Source organism: Bison bison, unplaced genomic scaffold (assembly GCF_000754665.1).
Source record: "Bison bison bison isolate TAMUID 2011002044 unplaced genomic scaffold, Bison_UMD1.0 scf7180017864048, whole genome shotgun sequence".
In the NCBI taxonomy this organism is placed as follows: domain Eukaryota; kingdom Metazoa; phylum Chordata; class Mammalia; order Artiodactyla; family Bovidae; genus Bison; species Bison bison.
The window spans coordinates 7,426,723-7,445,682 of NW_011494620.1; the positions used below are offsets into that span (position 1 = coordinate 7,426,723).

The 18,960-nt window shown below is 37.3% G+C and overlaps 1 protein-coding gene and 1 non-coding gene across 7 annotated transcripts in view; both read right to left on the reverse strand.

Annotated features, from left to right (window-relative positions):
• The window catches only part of FNDC3A (fibronectin type III domain containing 3A), a 113,623-nt gene that overhangs the window by 86,497 nt on the left and 8,166 nt on the right, over positions 1–18,960 (reverse strand). For 4 of the 6 annotated variants that reach the window (XM_010835717.1, XM_010835714.1, XM_010835715.1 and 1 more), the window contains one exon: positions 5,104–5,241. In XM_010835717.1, coding sequence (XP_010834019.1) covers positions 5,104–5,202 — 99 coding nt within the window. In that variant the 5' untranslated portion in view covers positions 5,203–5,241. Of the gene's footprint in view, positions 1–5,103; positions 5,242–12,087; positions 12,249–18,960 lie in introns of all 6 variants that reach the window. The other 2 variants (XM_010835711.1, XM_010835713.1) reach the window with 2 other exon arrangements.
• TRNAW-CCA lies at positions 9,185–9,256 on the reverse strand. The gene has a single exon. It is a non-coding gene; the product is annotated as a tRNA-Trp (tRNA).

The following is an 18,960-nucleotide window of genomic DNA, read 5'->3' on the forward strand; positions in this document are numbered from 1 at the left end:
ACCTCTTCTTAATATCTTCTGCTTCTGTTAGGTCCATACCATTTCTGTCCTTTATTGAGCCCATCTTTGCATGAAATGTTCCCTTGGTATCTCTAATTTTCTTGAAGAGATCTCTAGTCTTTCCCATTCTATTGTTTTCCTCTATTTTATTGCACTGATCGCTGAGGAAGGCTTTCTTATCTCTCCTTGCTATGCTTTGGAACTCTGCATTCATATCTTTCCTTTCTCCTTTGCTTTTTGCTTCTCTTCTTTTCACAGCTATTTGTAAGGCCTCCTCAGACAGCCATTTTGCTTTTTTGCATTTCTTTTTCTTGGGGATGGTCTTGATTCCTGTCTCCTGTACAATGACATAAACCTCCGTCCATAGTTCATAAGGCACTCTGTCTATCAGATCTAGTCCCTTAAATCAATTTCTCACTTCCACTGTATAGTCATAAGGGATTTGATTTAGGTCATACCTGCATGGTCTAGGGAAATTTCTTCAATTTAAGTCTGAATTTGGCATAAGGAGTTCATGATCTGAGCCACAGTCAGCTCCTAGTCTTGTTTTTGCCATTGACGTTCACTCCTGCCATCTCCTGTTTGACCACTTCCAATTTGCCTTGATTCATGGACCTAACATTCCATGTTCCTATGCAATATTGCTCTTCACAGCATCAGACCTTGCTTCTATCACCAGTCCCATCTACAACTGGCTGTTGTTTTTGCTTTAACTCCATCCCTCATTCTTTCTGGAGTTATTTCTCCACTGATCTCCAGCAGCATATTGGGCAGCTGCCGACCTGGGGAGTTCCTCTTTCAGTGTCCTATCATTTTGCCTTTTCATACTATTCATGGGGTTCTCAAGGCAAGAATACTGAAGTGGTTTGCCATTCCCTTCTCCAGTGGACCACATTCTGTCAGATCTCTCCACCATGACTCGTCCGTCTTAGGTGGCCCCACACGGCATGGCTAAGTTTCATGGAGTTAGACAAGGCTGTGGTCTGTGTGATCAGATTACCAAAAGTTTACATGCATTCAATATTTTTGGAAGGTAAATGAACAGAAATTAGAGAAGGTAAAGTTAAAATAGGAAAGTGCTGAACCACACAAGAAACCAAAATATCTGAACTTTCCTTTTGTTGGTACCAATAGTGACTAGAACTAAGAGCATTTCATGTACTTTAAAGCTCAAATTCCCTAAAGCACACGTGGGGGTTCTAACAGGGTAGGAGGAACACTCATTAAGGGCTTTACCAAGAAAAGATACAATCTCAGATCAAGCACGTGCCTGAAGATGTGAAATGACACGGCCACTCTGGAAAACAGCTTGTCAGTTTCTTATAAAGCTAAACACAGATCGAGCAATGATGTTCCTAGATATTTATCCAACTAGTTGAAAACTTATGTCTAACCAAAAACCTACATATAAATGTTTAAAGCACTTTTACTTATAATTGCCAGAAACTATTAACAACCAAGCTGTCCTTTAATAGGTAAATGAATAAAGCAGTACATTCATACAATGAAGTATCATTCATATAATGTATTATTCATACAATACAATCATATAATGAATGATACAACAGCATCATTCATACAATAATAAAGAGAAATGAGCTACTGAAACAGCCACAAAAAGAAATTTTCTAGATCATATTGCTAAGCGAAAGAAGTTGGTCTGAAAGGCTACATACTGCATGATTCAAACTATAAGATATTCCGGAAAAAGATAAAAACTATAGCGACAGTAAAAATACAGCTATTTGCCAAAGTTCCAAGGGGTGGGGAGTGAGGGAGGAATAATGGAGCGTTGGGGAGTTTTAAGGAAGTTAAACTGTTCTTTATAATACTATAATAATGATACATAGTATTACACATTTCTCAAAACCCACAGAATTGTACAATGCCAAAAATGGCACCCCACTCCAGTACTCCTGCCTGGAAAATCCCATGGATGGAGGAGCCTGGTAGGCTGCAGTCCATGGGGTTGGGAAGAGTCGGACACGACTGAGCAACTTCACTTTCACTTTTCCCTTTCATGCATTGGAAAAGGAAATGGCAACCCACTCCAGTGTTCTTGCCTGGAGAATCCCAGGAACGGGGGAGCCTGGTGGGCTGCCGTCTATGGGGTTGCACAGAGTCGGACACAACTGAAGCGACTTAGCAGCAAGAATGAACCCTAATGTAAACTGTGGAACTTAATAATGTATCAACATTGGTTTATTGATACAATAATGTATCAATATTGGTTTTTATTGGTTTATTTATTGGGCTTCCCCGGTGGCTCAGATGGAAAAGAATCTGCCTGCAATGTGGGAGACCTGGGTTTGACACCTGGATTGGGAAGATACTCTGGAGAAGGGAAAGGCTAACCACTCCAGTATTCTGGCCTGGAGAATCCCTATGGACAGAGGAGCCTGGCAAGCTACAGTCCATGGGGTCACAAAGAGTCAGACACAACTGAGCAATCAAGCACATTGGTTTATTAATTGCAACAACTGTACCTATAAGATGTTAATAACAGGGGAAACTGTGGGTAAGATGTAAATGAGAAAACCTCTCAGCTCAATTTTTCTGTAAACCTAAAACACTCCAAGAATACAAAAAAGATGAATAAAATTTTTCAAACACAAAAAACAGTAAAGGTGCTGCCAGTCAAAATTAAAGATAAATGTCTATCACAGCTTCCCTAAAAGCAACACTAGCAGTAATGATGTCAGGAGTGATTCCTTCCAATTTAATTCATAAGCCAAAAGACCCACTATGTATGTGACATTGTATAAAATGCATTTGCTATAAAAAAGTGAGAAAATATTGATGAGTATTTTAGATAATCTGGATGGTCAACCATAAGAAAATTAATTTGATCTCAAGAGGTAGAACAGAAATCATCTCACATTCCCAAGAGGAAACAGAATGATATTCCCAAGACAGTAAAGACAAAGCACAACCTATCTGTTATCCTAAACTGTTAACATCATGCATGTACACGAGACTTCCTTCTGTCAGGAACTGTCTTCAGCTTGCCTCTTTACTCTGGGCACCAACCCGGTGGTGTCATATCACCAGAGGCAAGCTATTAATTTGGCCATGCTTGGCACAGCAGTAAGTTCCTGAGTTAAGACAGAGGGGTGTGTTGTCAACTGTTACCTACTTATTGCTAGCTTCAGCTCCTTACAGTCTACCATAGCTATGGGCCTATTTTGTTACACCTATACTCAGCATCAGTTGTAATTATTTCTCAGCTTACTATATCTGTTGACTTAAGTCCTGACTGACATACCTATAGAGTTTCTTCAGTCTTTTAAGCATTCATCGAGTGCTTCAATTCAAATTCAGCAAATATTTACTGAAGCTCATTTCACCCTCAAAGGTACACCTACTGTAAGCAGTTATTATTACCTCTCTCTCAGAGAGAAGTGAAGTAATTTGTCTTAAGTCACCCAAATCAAATCTATCGACCAATCCTATGCTCATTCCATTCACTGATATCTCTCCCCTAACTAGCAAAGAGTGCTAGTTAGAATTTAAGGCTTTATTCCACCTCTTGACACCTGACTTTTCAAAGCCTACATAAAAACCTGTCTTCTAGAACTACTGACTCCACCCGATCCTTCAAATCTTGCTCTAGTAAGCTCTTCTATTCCCAGCTCCTTTCTCTGTATCCGTCTACACAATCACTACTATATGCTAGCCATGGTGCTCGTAAGATCTCAAGAAAAATTCTGCCAAAAGAATCTCCTTTTGAAAGAAAAGAAAGAAAGAAATCTTAAGAGGGCATTCTGGTCTTGATTCAGCCTTTTGTCTTCCCTTTAACAGACTATACACTATAGGAGCTACATCAGTGTACTGTAATTAACTGCTTCAGAGATTCTTTCTTGTATTACACTATAAACAACTTGAAGCCAGTGATTTGCCTAAGGCAACAATGATAAAAGGCACTCCCAGAGCCTTAAAGTAAACGAATATCTGCCACATCTATTATTTTTAAGGGAGAAAAAAACCTGTTTAACAGACTTGAATTTTATCATAAAAAGCAACTTTAGTGACATGAAGTTGCTGCTAAAAGCTATCAGAGCACATGTGAAAATAAAAACCAGTGTATACTTTTCATACCACGTTTATTCAAAACAGAAAAGCTCACCACTCAATTTTTCAATAGCAAAGTGAACAGAGTAGTTCGTTATCTGGTAAGCAAATAATTGCCCACTGTAGATACTAAGTTTATAAAGTAACAAAATACAATTATATTTCTCTTAGTTTCCCAAGGAAGCAATATGAATAATGGAGCAAAAAAGCTTTGTGTGATCTTGGGCCTTTCTGAAACTCATTTCGTTTCATCTGCAATAGGGACAGGATTGCTGAAAAAATTAAATAAGATCATAAAGTTCTTAGCACATGTTTTTTCCCATAGTGAGAACTCAAATTGTTCCTTCTCTTCTCTCATTATTATTTATTATGTCCTTAATCTTTGTTTCCTTACTCACAACATTAAAATCCAGACCATACAAGGTAGCCGTGAGAATTAAGTACATCGCTTGGCACATCACAGGTACTTATGAAAGCCCATCATTCTCATCCCTTTAGGACTGCTGAGGGAATGAGGCATCAACGAAATAACAGAACTTTATTTATAAAGCCCTGGGAGAAAAACACACCGGGAATTGTGTATTTGCTTTTAGAGGGGAGGGGGATTCTGGTGAGAAGAAAAGATTTTAATATAATGCAGGCAGTCATTTAATCATATAATTAAATCATGATTTCATAGTGATTTGAAGTAATGATCTATAATAACCATTGAGGCACAAGGTTAAACTTAGTTAAAAAACGTTCAGGGACTAGTACACTGTTTGCCTAAAGTAAAATGTTAAAAACAAGTTCAGTGGCAACTAAATAGAAACACAAGAAATTGAACGATTAATTAGTGAGACATTTTAGAAGCAGCTTCAAAAACAGTCTCATTTCATTTTCCTATGAAACCAGAACAACAGTGTGAACTGGATTTTAAAATATTAACAGGAACCCATTGTTGTGATGCCTCATTCTGTTCTAAATTTTGCATTCTTCTGAAAGAAATACATGTGTACTAGACATCAGAAATAAACATTTCAGTTTCCTTACCTGTTGTGTTCCATCTGCACTTACAATAGGGGCAGACAGAAGAGAAATATCACTACTTAAAATCTGAGTTGTATCCAGTAGTGGTGGATGTTCTGCCATTATCAGTAAGACATTAATATACCGGATAACCCTCCAACTCTGAAAAACAAAAATATATAGCCATTTGTATGTACATCCTTAAAAATACACTAAAATACAACGCATTCAAGATAAAGAGATATTCTGACTCTTTTTTCTGTCAACAGATCATTTAAGGAAACACATTTCTTGTTTACCAAACATCTGTCAATGTAGACAGCAAATCAAGATACGTTATCAGGAGCTTCTATTTAAATGCCATGTCTGTCTTGTCTGTCTCTCTATTCCTTCCATCTCTACATACCATTTATTTAATTTAACTGCCACTACTTTAGCTAAACCCTGGAATAAGAATTAAAATGCATGACTGAGTGAGGCAACTCTATCACTGATTCTTTTTAATTTGAGCCGAGAAGGTGTTTATGAAGAAACAATTAACTCTCATCACCCTATCAGTCTCTAGGAACTACACAAGAACTACAATCTTTTATTGATTCCTCAGAGCAAAACGGTAGAAAAATTTCTTCAGGATTAGAAAAAGAAACTTCAAGTGTTAAGTTCTGGCTTTGGTCTTCTGTCATTCTGGTTTTATTGTTTCTTCCTAAGAACCTTATAATAAGCCAAATCATTTCAGTGATGAAAGCTCATACATTTAGAACACTTTAACTGTGTACACAGTATCACCTGTTATATATTTTAATAAAAAGTAAAAGATTTGAGGTAGTATCAATCTACCATGTATAACATCAACCAATGTCAGCAAATTACATGTCAAAATGAGCACAACTGAGGTCAATCATAAATTTTATCAAATCTATACTGAAAAGTAAAATAAACATTGTTGGATGCTTGTAGTAGTCTACAATTCAGTAGGGTCAAAATGTTTAGCTTTCTTAAATGGAATTTTGTTTTTACTTATCCATCACGGCTGTGCTGCACGTCATGTGGAATCTCAGTTCCATGACCGGTATCAAACCCTCGCCCCCTGCAGTTTTCTTGGATTGCTTTCTTGTATGGCCATATTCACACTACATGCAAAGCAGTTGGTTTTATTTCAGCTTGCAAACTGGAAACTTCAGTAATGCAACTAAAATGTTGCATTTGGAAACCTAAAAGTTCCTTTCATTCCTGCCCTGTCAGCTTCTTTCAATCAATTTCTTTTAATTTTGCTACTACTCAGTTCCTATGTTCTCATTTTGTGACCACAAATACCCATTTGTTTTAAATTATGCATCTATTTTCACTTGTTTTTTTTTTTTTTAAATAAATTTGATATGTGAAAAAAAAGAGAAGTGATTTGTCACACTTGCTAATTTCTATGGAATGAATACACATTCCCCCACGGTCCATTCCAAGCCACCATGGTTTAAAAACTGACCTGAAAATGCCTGAATTTTTAATAATCACTTTTGTACATAAGTACAAGATGGCTCCAACATATCACTCTCTTTATCTATATGTCAATATTTGACCGTCTATGTGATAGTAATTTAATGTCTAGCAGTACTACTGCAAATTTTTTTCTAACTACTGTCAAATTAAACAATGTTTAAAAAATTGATGCCAGATACATTGCATATCTGAATGCAAAAGGTAAGACAAAAAGCTCCTAAAGATAACACAAAAGAAAATCTCATAACTGTGAGACAGAGAAAGGTTTTTTAAACAGGGTATAAATTATGTTTCTTAAATCATAAAGTAAAAGAATGACATACTGAACTTCATTAAGTACTATGATTCATTAAAAAAAATCTTTAAGAGAATGAGAAAGCAAGCCACAGAATGAAAGATATTTACAACATATATAACTGTAAAAGAGCACATATTTAGCAAATTCAGGCCTCCTAACAAATTGAGTTTAAAAAAAAAAAAGAAAAATGAAATGAGACCTGAATACACTCTTCACAAAAATGGAAATTCAAGATACCAATAAACATATGAGAAGATTCTCAAGTTCATTATTGAGAAAAAGTTAATTAAAATCACAATGAAATGCCTACCACATACTAGGATGATAAAAATGGAAAAGACTGATGATATCAAGTATTAGTGAAGCTACAGAGCAACTGACACAATCATAAGGAATGTGAATGAAAACTCATAAAAATCACTCTGGAAACCAGTTTGATATTATCTACCAAAATTGAACATGAATATGAATATTCTATAACCTGGCTATGATTCAGCTATTAGACTCCTGCTGCTAAGTCACTTCAGTCGTGTCCGACTCTGTGCAACCCCATAGACGGCAGCCCACCAGGCTCCCCCGTCCCTAGGATTCTCCAGGCAAGAACACTGGAGTGGGTTGCCATTTCCTTCTCCAGTGCATGAAAGGGAAAAGTGAAAGTGAAGTCGCTCAGTCGTGTCTGACTCTTAGCGACCTCATGGACTGCAGCCTACCAGGCTCCTCCGTCCATGGGATTTTCCAGGCAAGAGTACTGGAGTGGGGTGCCATTGCCTTTTCCAATTAGACTCCTAGTATACACCAAAAAGAAATGCATGAGCATGTGTATCAAAAGATAAGTACATGAAGGTATATACAGCAGCATTCATCTTTAATAGCCCCAAACTGTAAATAATCTAAATGTCCCTCAACAGTAAATGGAACACTGTATCTGATTCATCCAACTCACTACTATACAGCAATAAAAATTTAATGGACTAGTGATACAGAGAACAACAAAAATGAATTTTACAAATACAATGTGAATGAAAAATAGACACAGAAGAGTACATACTGAACAATTTATAGAAAGTTTAAAAACCAATTAAATTTGTCTGGTATTAAAAATCAGGTAGTGATTGCCTTTGGAAAGGAAGAAAGGATGGGGACCGGGAGGGGCAGGAAGGCAGTTTTGGGGGTGCTGCTACTGTTCTACATCTTGACCTGGGAGGCTGTTACATGGTAATTACTAGTGTGTTATAAGCTTCCCTGGTGGCTCAGAGGTTAAAGAATCTGCCTGCAATGTGGGAGACCTGGGTTCAATCTCTGGGTGGAGAAGATATTCTTACCTGGAGAATACTCATGAACAGAGGAGCCTGGCGGGTTACAGTCAATGGGGTCACAAAGAGTCGGACGTGACTGAGCGACTTCACGTTCAGTGTATTATAAATTTAGCTGTATGCTATGTATGTACTTCTCTGCATATACTTCAATACAATTATTTTTTAAAGTTAAAATGAACACATGATCACCTCCATTGACGCAGAAAAAAAACACTTGATAAGATTCAACACACTTTCATGATAAAAATACTCAACAAACTAGGAACAGAAAGAAACTACTTCAACGTATTAAAGGCCATGTGTGAAAACCTCAGAGCTAACATTACACTCTGTGGTGAAAGGCTGAAAGCTTTCTTCTAGTCAGGAAAAAGGTTAGAATGCCCACTCTCACCACACCTATTCATAGTATTGGACACAGTACTAGAAGTCATAGGCAAAGCAACTGGGCATGAAAAAGAAATAAGAGACATACAAATTGGGGATAAATAAGTAAAACTATCTTTGTTCACAGATGACAGGATCTTACATGTAGAAAACCCTAAAGATTTTTTTTTAAAACTTAGAACAAATAAATTTGGTAAAAATACACAATGCAAAAATTAATGCACAAAGATCAGCTGCATTTCTATACACTAACTGAAACAATCTGATATGTTTCAGGTACTTTTAAAAAGACTAATTAGGAATAAATCTAACCAAGGAGAACAAAGATTTGTATTCTGAAACCATGAAATATTGCTAAAAGAAATTAAAGAAGACACAAATAAATGGAAAGATGGTGTTCAGAGTTAGAAGGCTTAATATTGTTAAGATGTCCGTAATACCCAAAGCAATCTACAGACCAAATGTGAAAGTGAAAAGTGAAAGTGAAAGTGAAGTGGCTCAGTCGTGTCTGACTCTTTGCGACCCGTGGACTGTAGCCTACCAGGCTACTCCATCCTTGGGATTCTCCAGCAAGAATACTGGAATGGGTTACCATTTCCTTCTTCAGGGGATCTTCCCCACCCAGGAATTGAACCTCGGTCTCCTGCATTGGAGGCAGACGCTTTAACCTCTGAGCCACCAGGGAAGATCACAGAGCAAATGTAATCTCTATCAAAATCTCAATGGCTTTTTTTTTTCCCAGAAAAATTCATTCTAAAATTCCTATGGAATCTCAAGGAATCCAAAACAGAAAAATAATTTCGAAAAGTACAAAGTTGGACGACTCAAACTTTCTGATTTCAAAAAACATACTACAAAGCCATAGTAATCAAACAGTGTGATAATGGCATAAAGACAAATACACCAATGGAATAAAACAGAGAGCCCAGGAACAAACTGTCACGTATATGGTCAAATGATCTTTGACAACGATGCCAAGACCAGTCAACAAGGAAGGGCAGTCTCTTCAACAGTGATGGGAAAACTGCATATTCACATGCCAAAAAAACACCAAGTTAAACCCTTGTCTTGTACACCACATTCAAAAATTAACTCAAAATGAATTAAAGACCCAAATGTGAAACCCATAACTCTCCAAGAAGATAACAGGGGGAAAGCTTCAAGACACTGGACTTGGCAATTGTTTCTTAGATATAACACCAAGAGTAAAGGCTACAAAAACAAAAATAGACAAATAGGACATCAACCTCAAATACTTTTTGTGCATCAGAGGACACACTGAATAGAGTGAAAAGGCAACCTATGGAAATGGAAAAAAAACACTTGCAAACTTAGCTCCAGTTGCTACAAAATACCACAGATTGGGAGGCTTAAACAACAGACATTTATTTCTCATAGTTCTAGAGGGTAGGAAGTCTAAGATCTGGATGCCAGCATGGTCAGGTTTTTGGTGAGGGCCCTTCCCCCAGCTTGCAAAAGGACTATCTTCTTTCTGTACCCTCACATGGCCGAGAGAGAGAAAGCCAAGAGAGAGAAAGCTCTGGTCTCTCTTCCTCTTCCTGGATTTAAAGGGCACTAATCCCATCATAGGGGCTCCACCCTCATGAATCACCTACCTCACAAAGGCCCTACTCCTTAATATCAACACATAATGGTACAGGGTTATGACATATGAATTTTGGAAGGACACAAACATTTAGTCCATACTAAATTCTGCCCCTGGGCCCCCCATCCCCCCGGCTCTTTTCATGTAAATTTAAATACACACACACACACACACACAAACAACACATTCATTCCATCCCAATAGCCACAAAAGGCTTAACTCATTTCAACACAGAGTCTAAAATTGCACCTAAATCAGATTTGGGTGAGACCTGAGGTACAATTCATCCTGAGACAAAATTCCTCTCCCACTGTGAACCTGTGAAACCTGTTAAGTTTCATGCTTCCAAACTGCAACAGTAAAATAGGCCTAACATAGACAGTCTCATTACAAAAGGAAGAAATCAGAAGGAAAGGGTGACAGGTCCTGAGGAAGTTCAAAATCTAGCAAGGCAAATACCATTAGATTTTTCAGACCAGAGAATAATATCTTTGGTTTCAGGCTCTGCCCTCTGGACCCTAAGGGGTGTGCTATCACTTCCAAAGACATTCCTTTCGCTTGGCAGAGTCTTGCCCATGTGGCTCTGCAAGGCAGAAGTTCCATTCTGTGAAATCAAAGTGGAGGTACCCTGCCCTTCAGGCCTGTGCACTCTGCCCTGATGACCCTGATCCTTTGGGATACTTCTCTATTCTTGAAGAGTAACACATGTTTAAAGTCTTCCTTCATTGCATTCTCCTTGCTTCCTTGAGTCTCACACCTGGCCCATTAGCCCCACCTGGCAGTGTTTTTAATGGTATAATTCCATCTCTTCCTAGCTTCTGTTGAGATGCTGATTAAGTCCTTGGCTCAGGTCCACACTAATATCCTTATTAAATGGTTGGTGAGCCACACTCTTGGTGTTTTCTTCTGAAGGTGCTTTCTCATTTTTGCAACCTGGATAGGCTGAGAATGTTCCAAATACTTTTTAACTTCTGGTTCTTTTCTGCTTCACAAACCCTTCTTCAATTCATTTCTCTCTTTTCACATTTTGCTATACAGTCTGAAGGAATCAAGCCACTCCTTCAACACTTTGGTTAGAAACCTCCTCAGTTAAATATCTAGTTTTATCACTCACAAGTTTCACTTTCCACAAAATGTTAGAACATGAACACAACACCGCCTAGTTCTCCACTCCTTTATAACAGGGATCACCATTTCTCCATTGTCCAATAACAAGTTCCTCATTCTCATCTGAGACCTCATGAGAATGGCCATTACAGTCTATATTTCTACCAACATTCTGTTCATGATCATTTATGAATTCTCTAAAATAATGGAGCTTTTCTCCTCCAGCTCTCCTCTCTTCTTTCTAAGCTCTCACTATTTGCCTTTAGCAGTCCCTTAATGACAATTCTGGGCTTCCCTGGTGGCTCAATCGGTAAAGAATTTGCCTGCAAAACTTAGGCAACGCTCCACGAACCTGGGAGTAACTAGTTAGTGCAGTAGCTCTCGGGGTCCTCAGACTCAGAGGCTACCTTCATATAATCACATGTTTTGAGATATCCCTTTCCTATTCTGAAATGAAATTCACAGGTAATGCAATCTAACTATACAGATAAAAAATAAATGTGAAATACCACCTGTCACATGAAAGAGAAATCTAAAGAATATAACCTGATATGTATGTCAACACGTACATGGTTAAACCGGAAGATAAATTCTACAGATTTCCAAAACACTTCATGGGGAGAACTAAGCTGGGTGAGACCACTTAGTGCTCTATTCTCGCCGGTGCTGGATGCTGCAACAAGTGATTGACAAGTGAGTTCTTTGTGACTTAGAGCAGGTTACTTTTTTCTCTGAGCTGGAGTGTCCTCATATTGAAATGAGAACACTGCTTATTTCACAGGAATGCTGCCTGTATCACTTACCATCACATACGAAGCACTTAGGACCACATCTAGCCCATAGTAGGATCTCAGTGAATGTTGATTCTCATCATTTCTTTCTTGGAGGGGTCAAAGTTACTGTGGGTCCAAGGGTTATTTGTCCTCTTTGCAAGGTATACCTGATTGGGCTTAGTGTTCTCCTACTGGGGGAAATGAGAAGTGGGAGTAATTCAAAGACCAAAATGTTAAAGAAACAGTGACTTTTACTGCTCTCCACTGCTCCCGCCCCTTCTCCAAGTAGGTGAAATTAACATGGGTCAAACTGCCCTTCCTTCTCCCCAGCTCAGTCTTTTCATGCTAGGGACCTTAGTTCCATTCAGTTGCGTTCAACTTTTTGCAACCCCATGGACTGCAGCACAACTTTTTCTGGCACATACGTCAAAAGTTTGTCCAGCCTCTACCCATTCAGTTCAGTTGTTCAGTCGTGTCCGACTCTTTGCGACCCCATGAATTGCAGCACACCAGGCCTCCTTGTCCATCACCAACTCCTGGAGTTCACTCAAATTCACATCCATTGAGTCGGTGATGCCATCCAGCCATCTCATCCTCTGTTGTCCCCTTCTCCACCTGCCCCCAATCCCTCCCAGCATCAGTCTTTTCCAATGAGTCAACTCTTCGTATGAGGTGGCCAAACTCTACCCATTACCCAGTTCCAAAGCCACTTGTACATTTTTAGATAAATATGTTACCATTGCACTCTACTTATCATACCAATTACTGTCTTAGCTTGTGCTACTGGAACAAAATACCATAGACTGGGTGGCTTAAACACCACACATTTATTTCTCACAGTTCTTGGAGGCTGAGAGTCCAAGATTAGGTGCCAGCACAGATTCTTGGTGAGGGCCCTCTTCCTGGCCTGCGAATGGCTACTCTCTTGCTGTATCTTCACATGGCCAAGAAAGAGAAAGCTCTGCCCTCTTCTGTGTCTTATAAGAATTAGTGAATCCATCATGAGAGCTCCAGCTTCACGACCCCATCTAAGCTTAATAATCTCCCAAAGACTCCACCTCCAAAAACAATCACACTGAGGTTTAGGGCTTCAAGATATGAGTTTGTGTGGGTGGGTGGGGGGAGAAGATATTCAGTGACAACACTACTAGGTTTAGAAACAGTGCTGTTTTCTCACTCAGTCCCTGTCATAATTCTGAAGCTGTACTAGTTTCCTTGTGCATACACTTTATTTCCTAACCTTATTAACAGCCATCCATTCGACATGAATTTGTTCTATTTTAATGATGCTGCTGTCATAATGATAACAGTCGAGACCTAGAAGCCAAGGTAGATAACTCATGGAAATAAGCTTGGCTGGGGGTTTGAAACTTCAGCTCTACTTGTTCAAAAAGTATGTGGGAAAATACAAAGAAAGATCCTACTTGGATTACAGCCAGAGTGTAACTGACAGACACATAGGAAAATTATGTACATTTATTAATATATTGAGAAATCCAATATGTTTTTTTGGTCTTTTGCCTTGTCTAAATCAATGAAACTAAAAATTATAGGATTCCAAGGCCACACATGAAATCACAAGACTTTTATACACTCCAAGGTAGATTTAGTACATTTAAATCTACATTTTAGGATTACTTGAAAATATACATATGAAAAAACATTAGGTAAAAGTATTAAAATTACAGTAGCAACTATATTAAGATAGTGGAATTACAGTATAACTGTTTTGTAATGTGGCTATGGTTATATCACTTTTATCAAAATTCTGATTTAAAAATGAACAGTCTCAAGAAGCCACAACTTCTCAAGGCAACTACAGAGTCACATCCAGCTGTAATAAACTATCTAAATACCCTTTCAGGGAAATTTCAAGAAATTCTGCTTGAACTTGGACTTTTATCCAAATTACTAATTCATCTGAACTGATATCCTAAAATGTTACTTTTCCAATTTAGATCCTATTTTTTTTCCAATGTCTGGACTTTTTACTTTCTAAACTTGACTGCTGCTGCTGCTGCTGCTGCTAAGTTGCTTCAGTTGTGTCCGATTCTGTGCTACCTCATAGTACATTAGATTAAAAAAGAGGAGGGGGAGCATTTTAAAATTCCCCTGCAGTGAAACTTACCAAGATGAAAGTCACAGAAATCACTATGTAAAATCTTATTATTTCTTATCAGAACCCCAAAACAAACATTTCACAGATCTAACAATAAGTACATGATGTTAGATTATATTTTTCCTAAGACTAATTAATTAAATTACCCTGTTTGATGTTAATGGTACTCCAGAAAAATGACTCTTAAAAATATATGTAATTTGGGACTTCCCTGGTGGTCCAGTGGTTGAGAATCCACCTTGCAACGCAGAGGATGCAGATTCAATCCCTGGTCAGGGAACTAAGATCCCACATATCGCAGGGCAACTGAGCCTACACATGGCAACTAGAGAGTCTGTGCACCACAAGTAAAGATCCTGCAAGATGCAACTAAGACCTGACACAGCCAGGGCTTCCCTGGTGCTCAGTGAATGCAGGAGACACAAGTTCGATCCCTGGTCTGGAAAGATACCACATGCCACGGAGCAGCTAAGCTCATGTTTCATAACTATCAGGGCTGTGGTTTAGAGCCTGGGAACGCAACCACTGAAGCCTGTGCACCAGTGTCTCCTGCTTGGCAAGCAGATTCTTTACTGCTGAACCACCTGGGAAGCCTGGATGAGGTTTAGGGGAGTGGTTTAAATATAACTGTACAGACTGGTAAGTGTCTTGCTTTTTCACGTAAAATGTCTTAAGTTTTCTAAAGAAGTGTATCTGTATCTACTCCATCCTTTTTCATGACTATCTAATATTCTACCAGGGGGTACACTGTAATTTATTCCAGTGATGAGCACGACATGCTTTCATCTTTCTTCATGTATTTCCCTTTCTTCAAGGAAAAATCATGTAATATTCTCTATGAACCTATGATATTATTTCTGTATTATAGATACACAGAAATGAAACTTTTGGTTTAGAAGTATACACTTTCAAAATTGATAGATACAACTAAACTTCTACCCTAAAAAGATAAAACTGTTCATACTCTGTTCAACAGTTTGAGTGGCTACTTTCCAATTTGATACTTAGCTAAGGTTTTCCAATTTTTGCCAATTAGCAAAGATTTAAAAATATCTTATCTCATCGATGTTTTACATTTCTCTTATTATTGCTGTTTGAGTATCTCTTCAAAACTGTATAGGCTACATTTCTACTCTTATGAATTTCCTACTTACATCCTTTCTCATTTTCTACCAGGTTGATTTGTAGGCACACCTTGTATACCTTGACTATTAACTTTGTCTATTACATGTCAAATATTTTAGCCCAGGCCATCACTGCTTGTCTTTTTTAATGCCATTTAAGTTTGACATCTCATTTGAAATGGCTTTCACTGCCCTGAAATTTTTTTTAAATTCATGTCTTCCAAAATTTTTGCCATTTTATTTTTTACTTACTGAATGTATTTAGTCCAACTGGAACTTAGTTTTGAGAGTGCCACAAAGTGAGTACTTAATTATCTTTACCTCAACAGGATAGCCAATTGTCTAACATCATTTATAGACTAGCTCTTCCATTACTCACTTGTTTATCATATAATAAATTCTTCTGTAACCATGGAGCTCCTCCTGAATTCCTTATTCTGTTCCTTTGATCAACATGCTCATTCCTACTCCAAACTCTTAATAATTATAATTTTACAGTATGTTTTTTATCTTTTTTTAATTTTTTAATATAAATTTATTTATTTTAATTGGAGGTTAATTACTTTACACTATTGTATTGGTTTTGCCATACGTCAACATGAATCCGCCATGGGTATACACGTGTTCCCCATCCTGAACCCCCCTTCCACCTCCCTCCCCATACCATCCCTCTGGGTCATCCCAGTGCACCAGCCCCAAGCATCCTGTATCATGCATCGAACCTGGACTGGCGATTCGTTTCATATATGATATTATACATGTTTCAATGCCTGTTTTTTATCTTTGAAAACAAAAGGTAAATTCCCTTTTGTTATGCTTCATGTTGAAACTTAACTGTCCATTCTGGTGCACTTTCTTTCTCAAAACTTGAAACATCAGTTGGTCAAATCCCATTTTAAAAATTCTGTTGGATTTCTAATTAGGATTACACTGTCTTTACTGAATAATTTGGTAATTAAGTTCTCACATTCAGAAATATACTATTCTATCAATTTAAGATCTTCTTGTACTTTTTTTCTTCAGACGGTACAACATATTTCTAAAAATTTCTTAAGTATTTTATAATTTAGGCTTCTACTTTTCTTACTGTTTTTCACAGTTGGTTATTGCTGGTTTATAAGAAAGCTAATGAATCTAAGTTTATCCGATAGCAACTTGATTTACTGAAATCTCTTTTTGATTCAAATAATTTTCTGTTGCCTCTCATATTTTCTAAGTAGATAATCATATCAATTGCAAACAGTAACCATAATATATTCCACCTCACTCCTCTTCCCCGTTATTTAGAGGTTATTTTTCTTGTTTCTTAATGTACTAGCTACTTTGACCAATGTTCCTTTCTTTTAATGAAAGTACTCTAACAGTTCACTATGACATTTAATACAGGTTTCTGGTACTCTCTTTACAAGATTATTTTTGGTTGATAAAAAGTTGTCAGGGATAAATGAATTTTAGAAAATGATTTCTTTTTTTTAACATCAAAGAGAGAAACATACTTTCCCCCATTAACCTATTAATATAGTGAATTACATTAATATATTTCCTAATACTGAATCAATATTACACTCCTGGAATTCTACATATCAGAACTGGTATGATTCAAAGCTAGGCTCTTGAGTCAGATGCTGGGTTCAAATCCCAAATCTTTCACTAACTAGTTATATGATTTTAAGCAAAAATGCTTATATGATTTAACTTCTTTGTGCTTCAGTTTCTTCATTTTAAAAATGATGACAATAATATCTACCTCAAAGAATCGTTTTAAGGATTAAGTAAACTAATATATATAAAGTTGTTTACAATAGTATACAGAATACAGAAATCATTTAATACATAAATAATTATTATCATTTACTGAGTGCCTTACATTTGCCAGCCAAAAGGTATGCCGCATTATAGGGGTCAGCAAACGAAGACCTGTGCACTGAATCTGGCCTCCTGCCAGCTTTTATTGGCATGCGGTTATATCTAATATTTACAATTTATCTCTGGCTATTTTTAAGGCTCCTAAACCACAGTTAAGTAGTTGCAACAAAGTTCATATGGCCTCAAAGCCTAAAATACTTGCTATCTGCTCCTTTACAAGAAAAAAACAAAACAAAATTGCCAACCTGTGAAGTACTCTTCAAACTCACAGAGTTCAGTCTAACAGATGAGACAGGCAAGTTAAAATATATATATACATGCTACAGTATGTTACATACACATTCATGATATTCTGAGCATACTGGGGAAGCATACAGCAGTTCAGTACTAAACTACAGAAAGGATTCACACAAGAAAAGAGAGATAAGAGAAGAGGTATTTTATTTACTTTTCATTTTAAAATATTTTTATATGCCTTTCCTTTTTATCCAAGTGTGTGAATTGCTACACAAAAGGAATACAATGTTGATTTCTGTGACATTCATATTCTAAGTATCCAAAACATTTAAACTTTTTAACAAATGATAGATATATAAGTAAATGGTGAGAACAAGAATTTGGATACCTAACAATGACTAGAAATGCCTATCAAAGGTCTAGATATATGTATCCCATGGCAAGTATTTTACTTGCCATGTTTAATAGGCTCTTTCTTTTTTAATCCCTATAACAGCTAATTCTAGGAGACAGATCCCTGTATTACCCCTCTTTAACATAAGAAACTAAGGTAAAGTAATATGTTCATGTTCATAACAGCCAGTAAGGTATAACAACCTATACCTGCCTAACATAAAACACAGGCTGTTTATACTACAAAGCTGGCAAGTGATGGGAAATAGATATAGTCAAAGAATTTGTTATTGTTTAGTTGCTAAGTCATGTCCGACTCTTTGAGACCTCATGGACTGTAACCGGCCAGGCTCCTCTGTTCATGGGATTTCCCAAGCAAGAATACTAGAGTGGGTGGCCATTTCCTTCTCCAGGAGATCTTCCCGACCCAGGGACCAAACCTGCATCTCCCGCACCGCAGGCAGATTCTTTACCACTGTACCACCCGGGAAGCCCAGCTACGGGATATCATCAGAGTACAAACTCTGAAGATAAAGACAGAATACATTATAATTGACACAGCAGGAAATGTAGTGTAGTTTAATTTCTAAAACTGAGCAATGATTTAAATAAATTTGTATTTTTGAAGGAACAGTCTGGAAGCAGCCTGAAGATGAACTAGATAGAGGGACAGCTGCCCACACATTCTACCCAAACTCTACTCTGTCACACACATTAGACCAGTTTTGGCCAGGTTCAAGTAATCGATAAAAAAATATAATTCTAGGACACTATGGCATTTGAGGAATAATGATCTGAAGTATTGGAAAGAGCTAGTCCTAATACAGAAGAAACAAAAATATATTATAAACTACTAACTAAAATGTAAGGGAAAATATATATTGCAAATGAAAATATGACATAGAAAAAAATCAAGTCTAAGAATGAAACTGTGATTGAGAATGGCTGTCACAAAAAAGACTCATAGACTTAAGAGAATGAATTTATGGTTACAAGGGGGGAAGGTTTGGGAGGAGGGACAGATTGGGACTTTGGGATTGACATGTATACACTGCTATATATAAAATAGATAACCACCGAGGACCTACTGTACAGCAAGGGAACACTGCTCAATACTCTGTAACAACCTAAATGAGAAAAGAATTTGAAAAAGAATAGATCCAT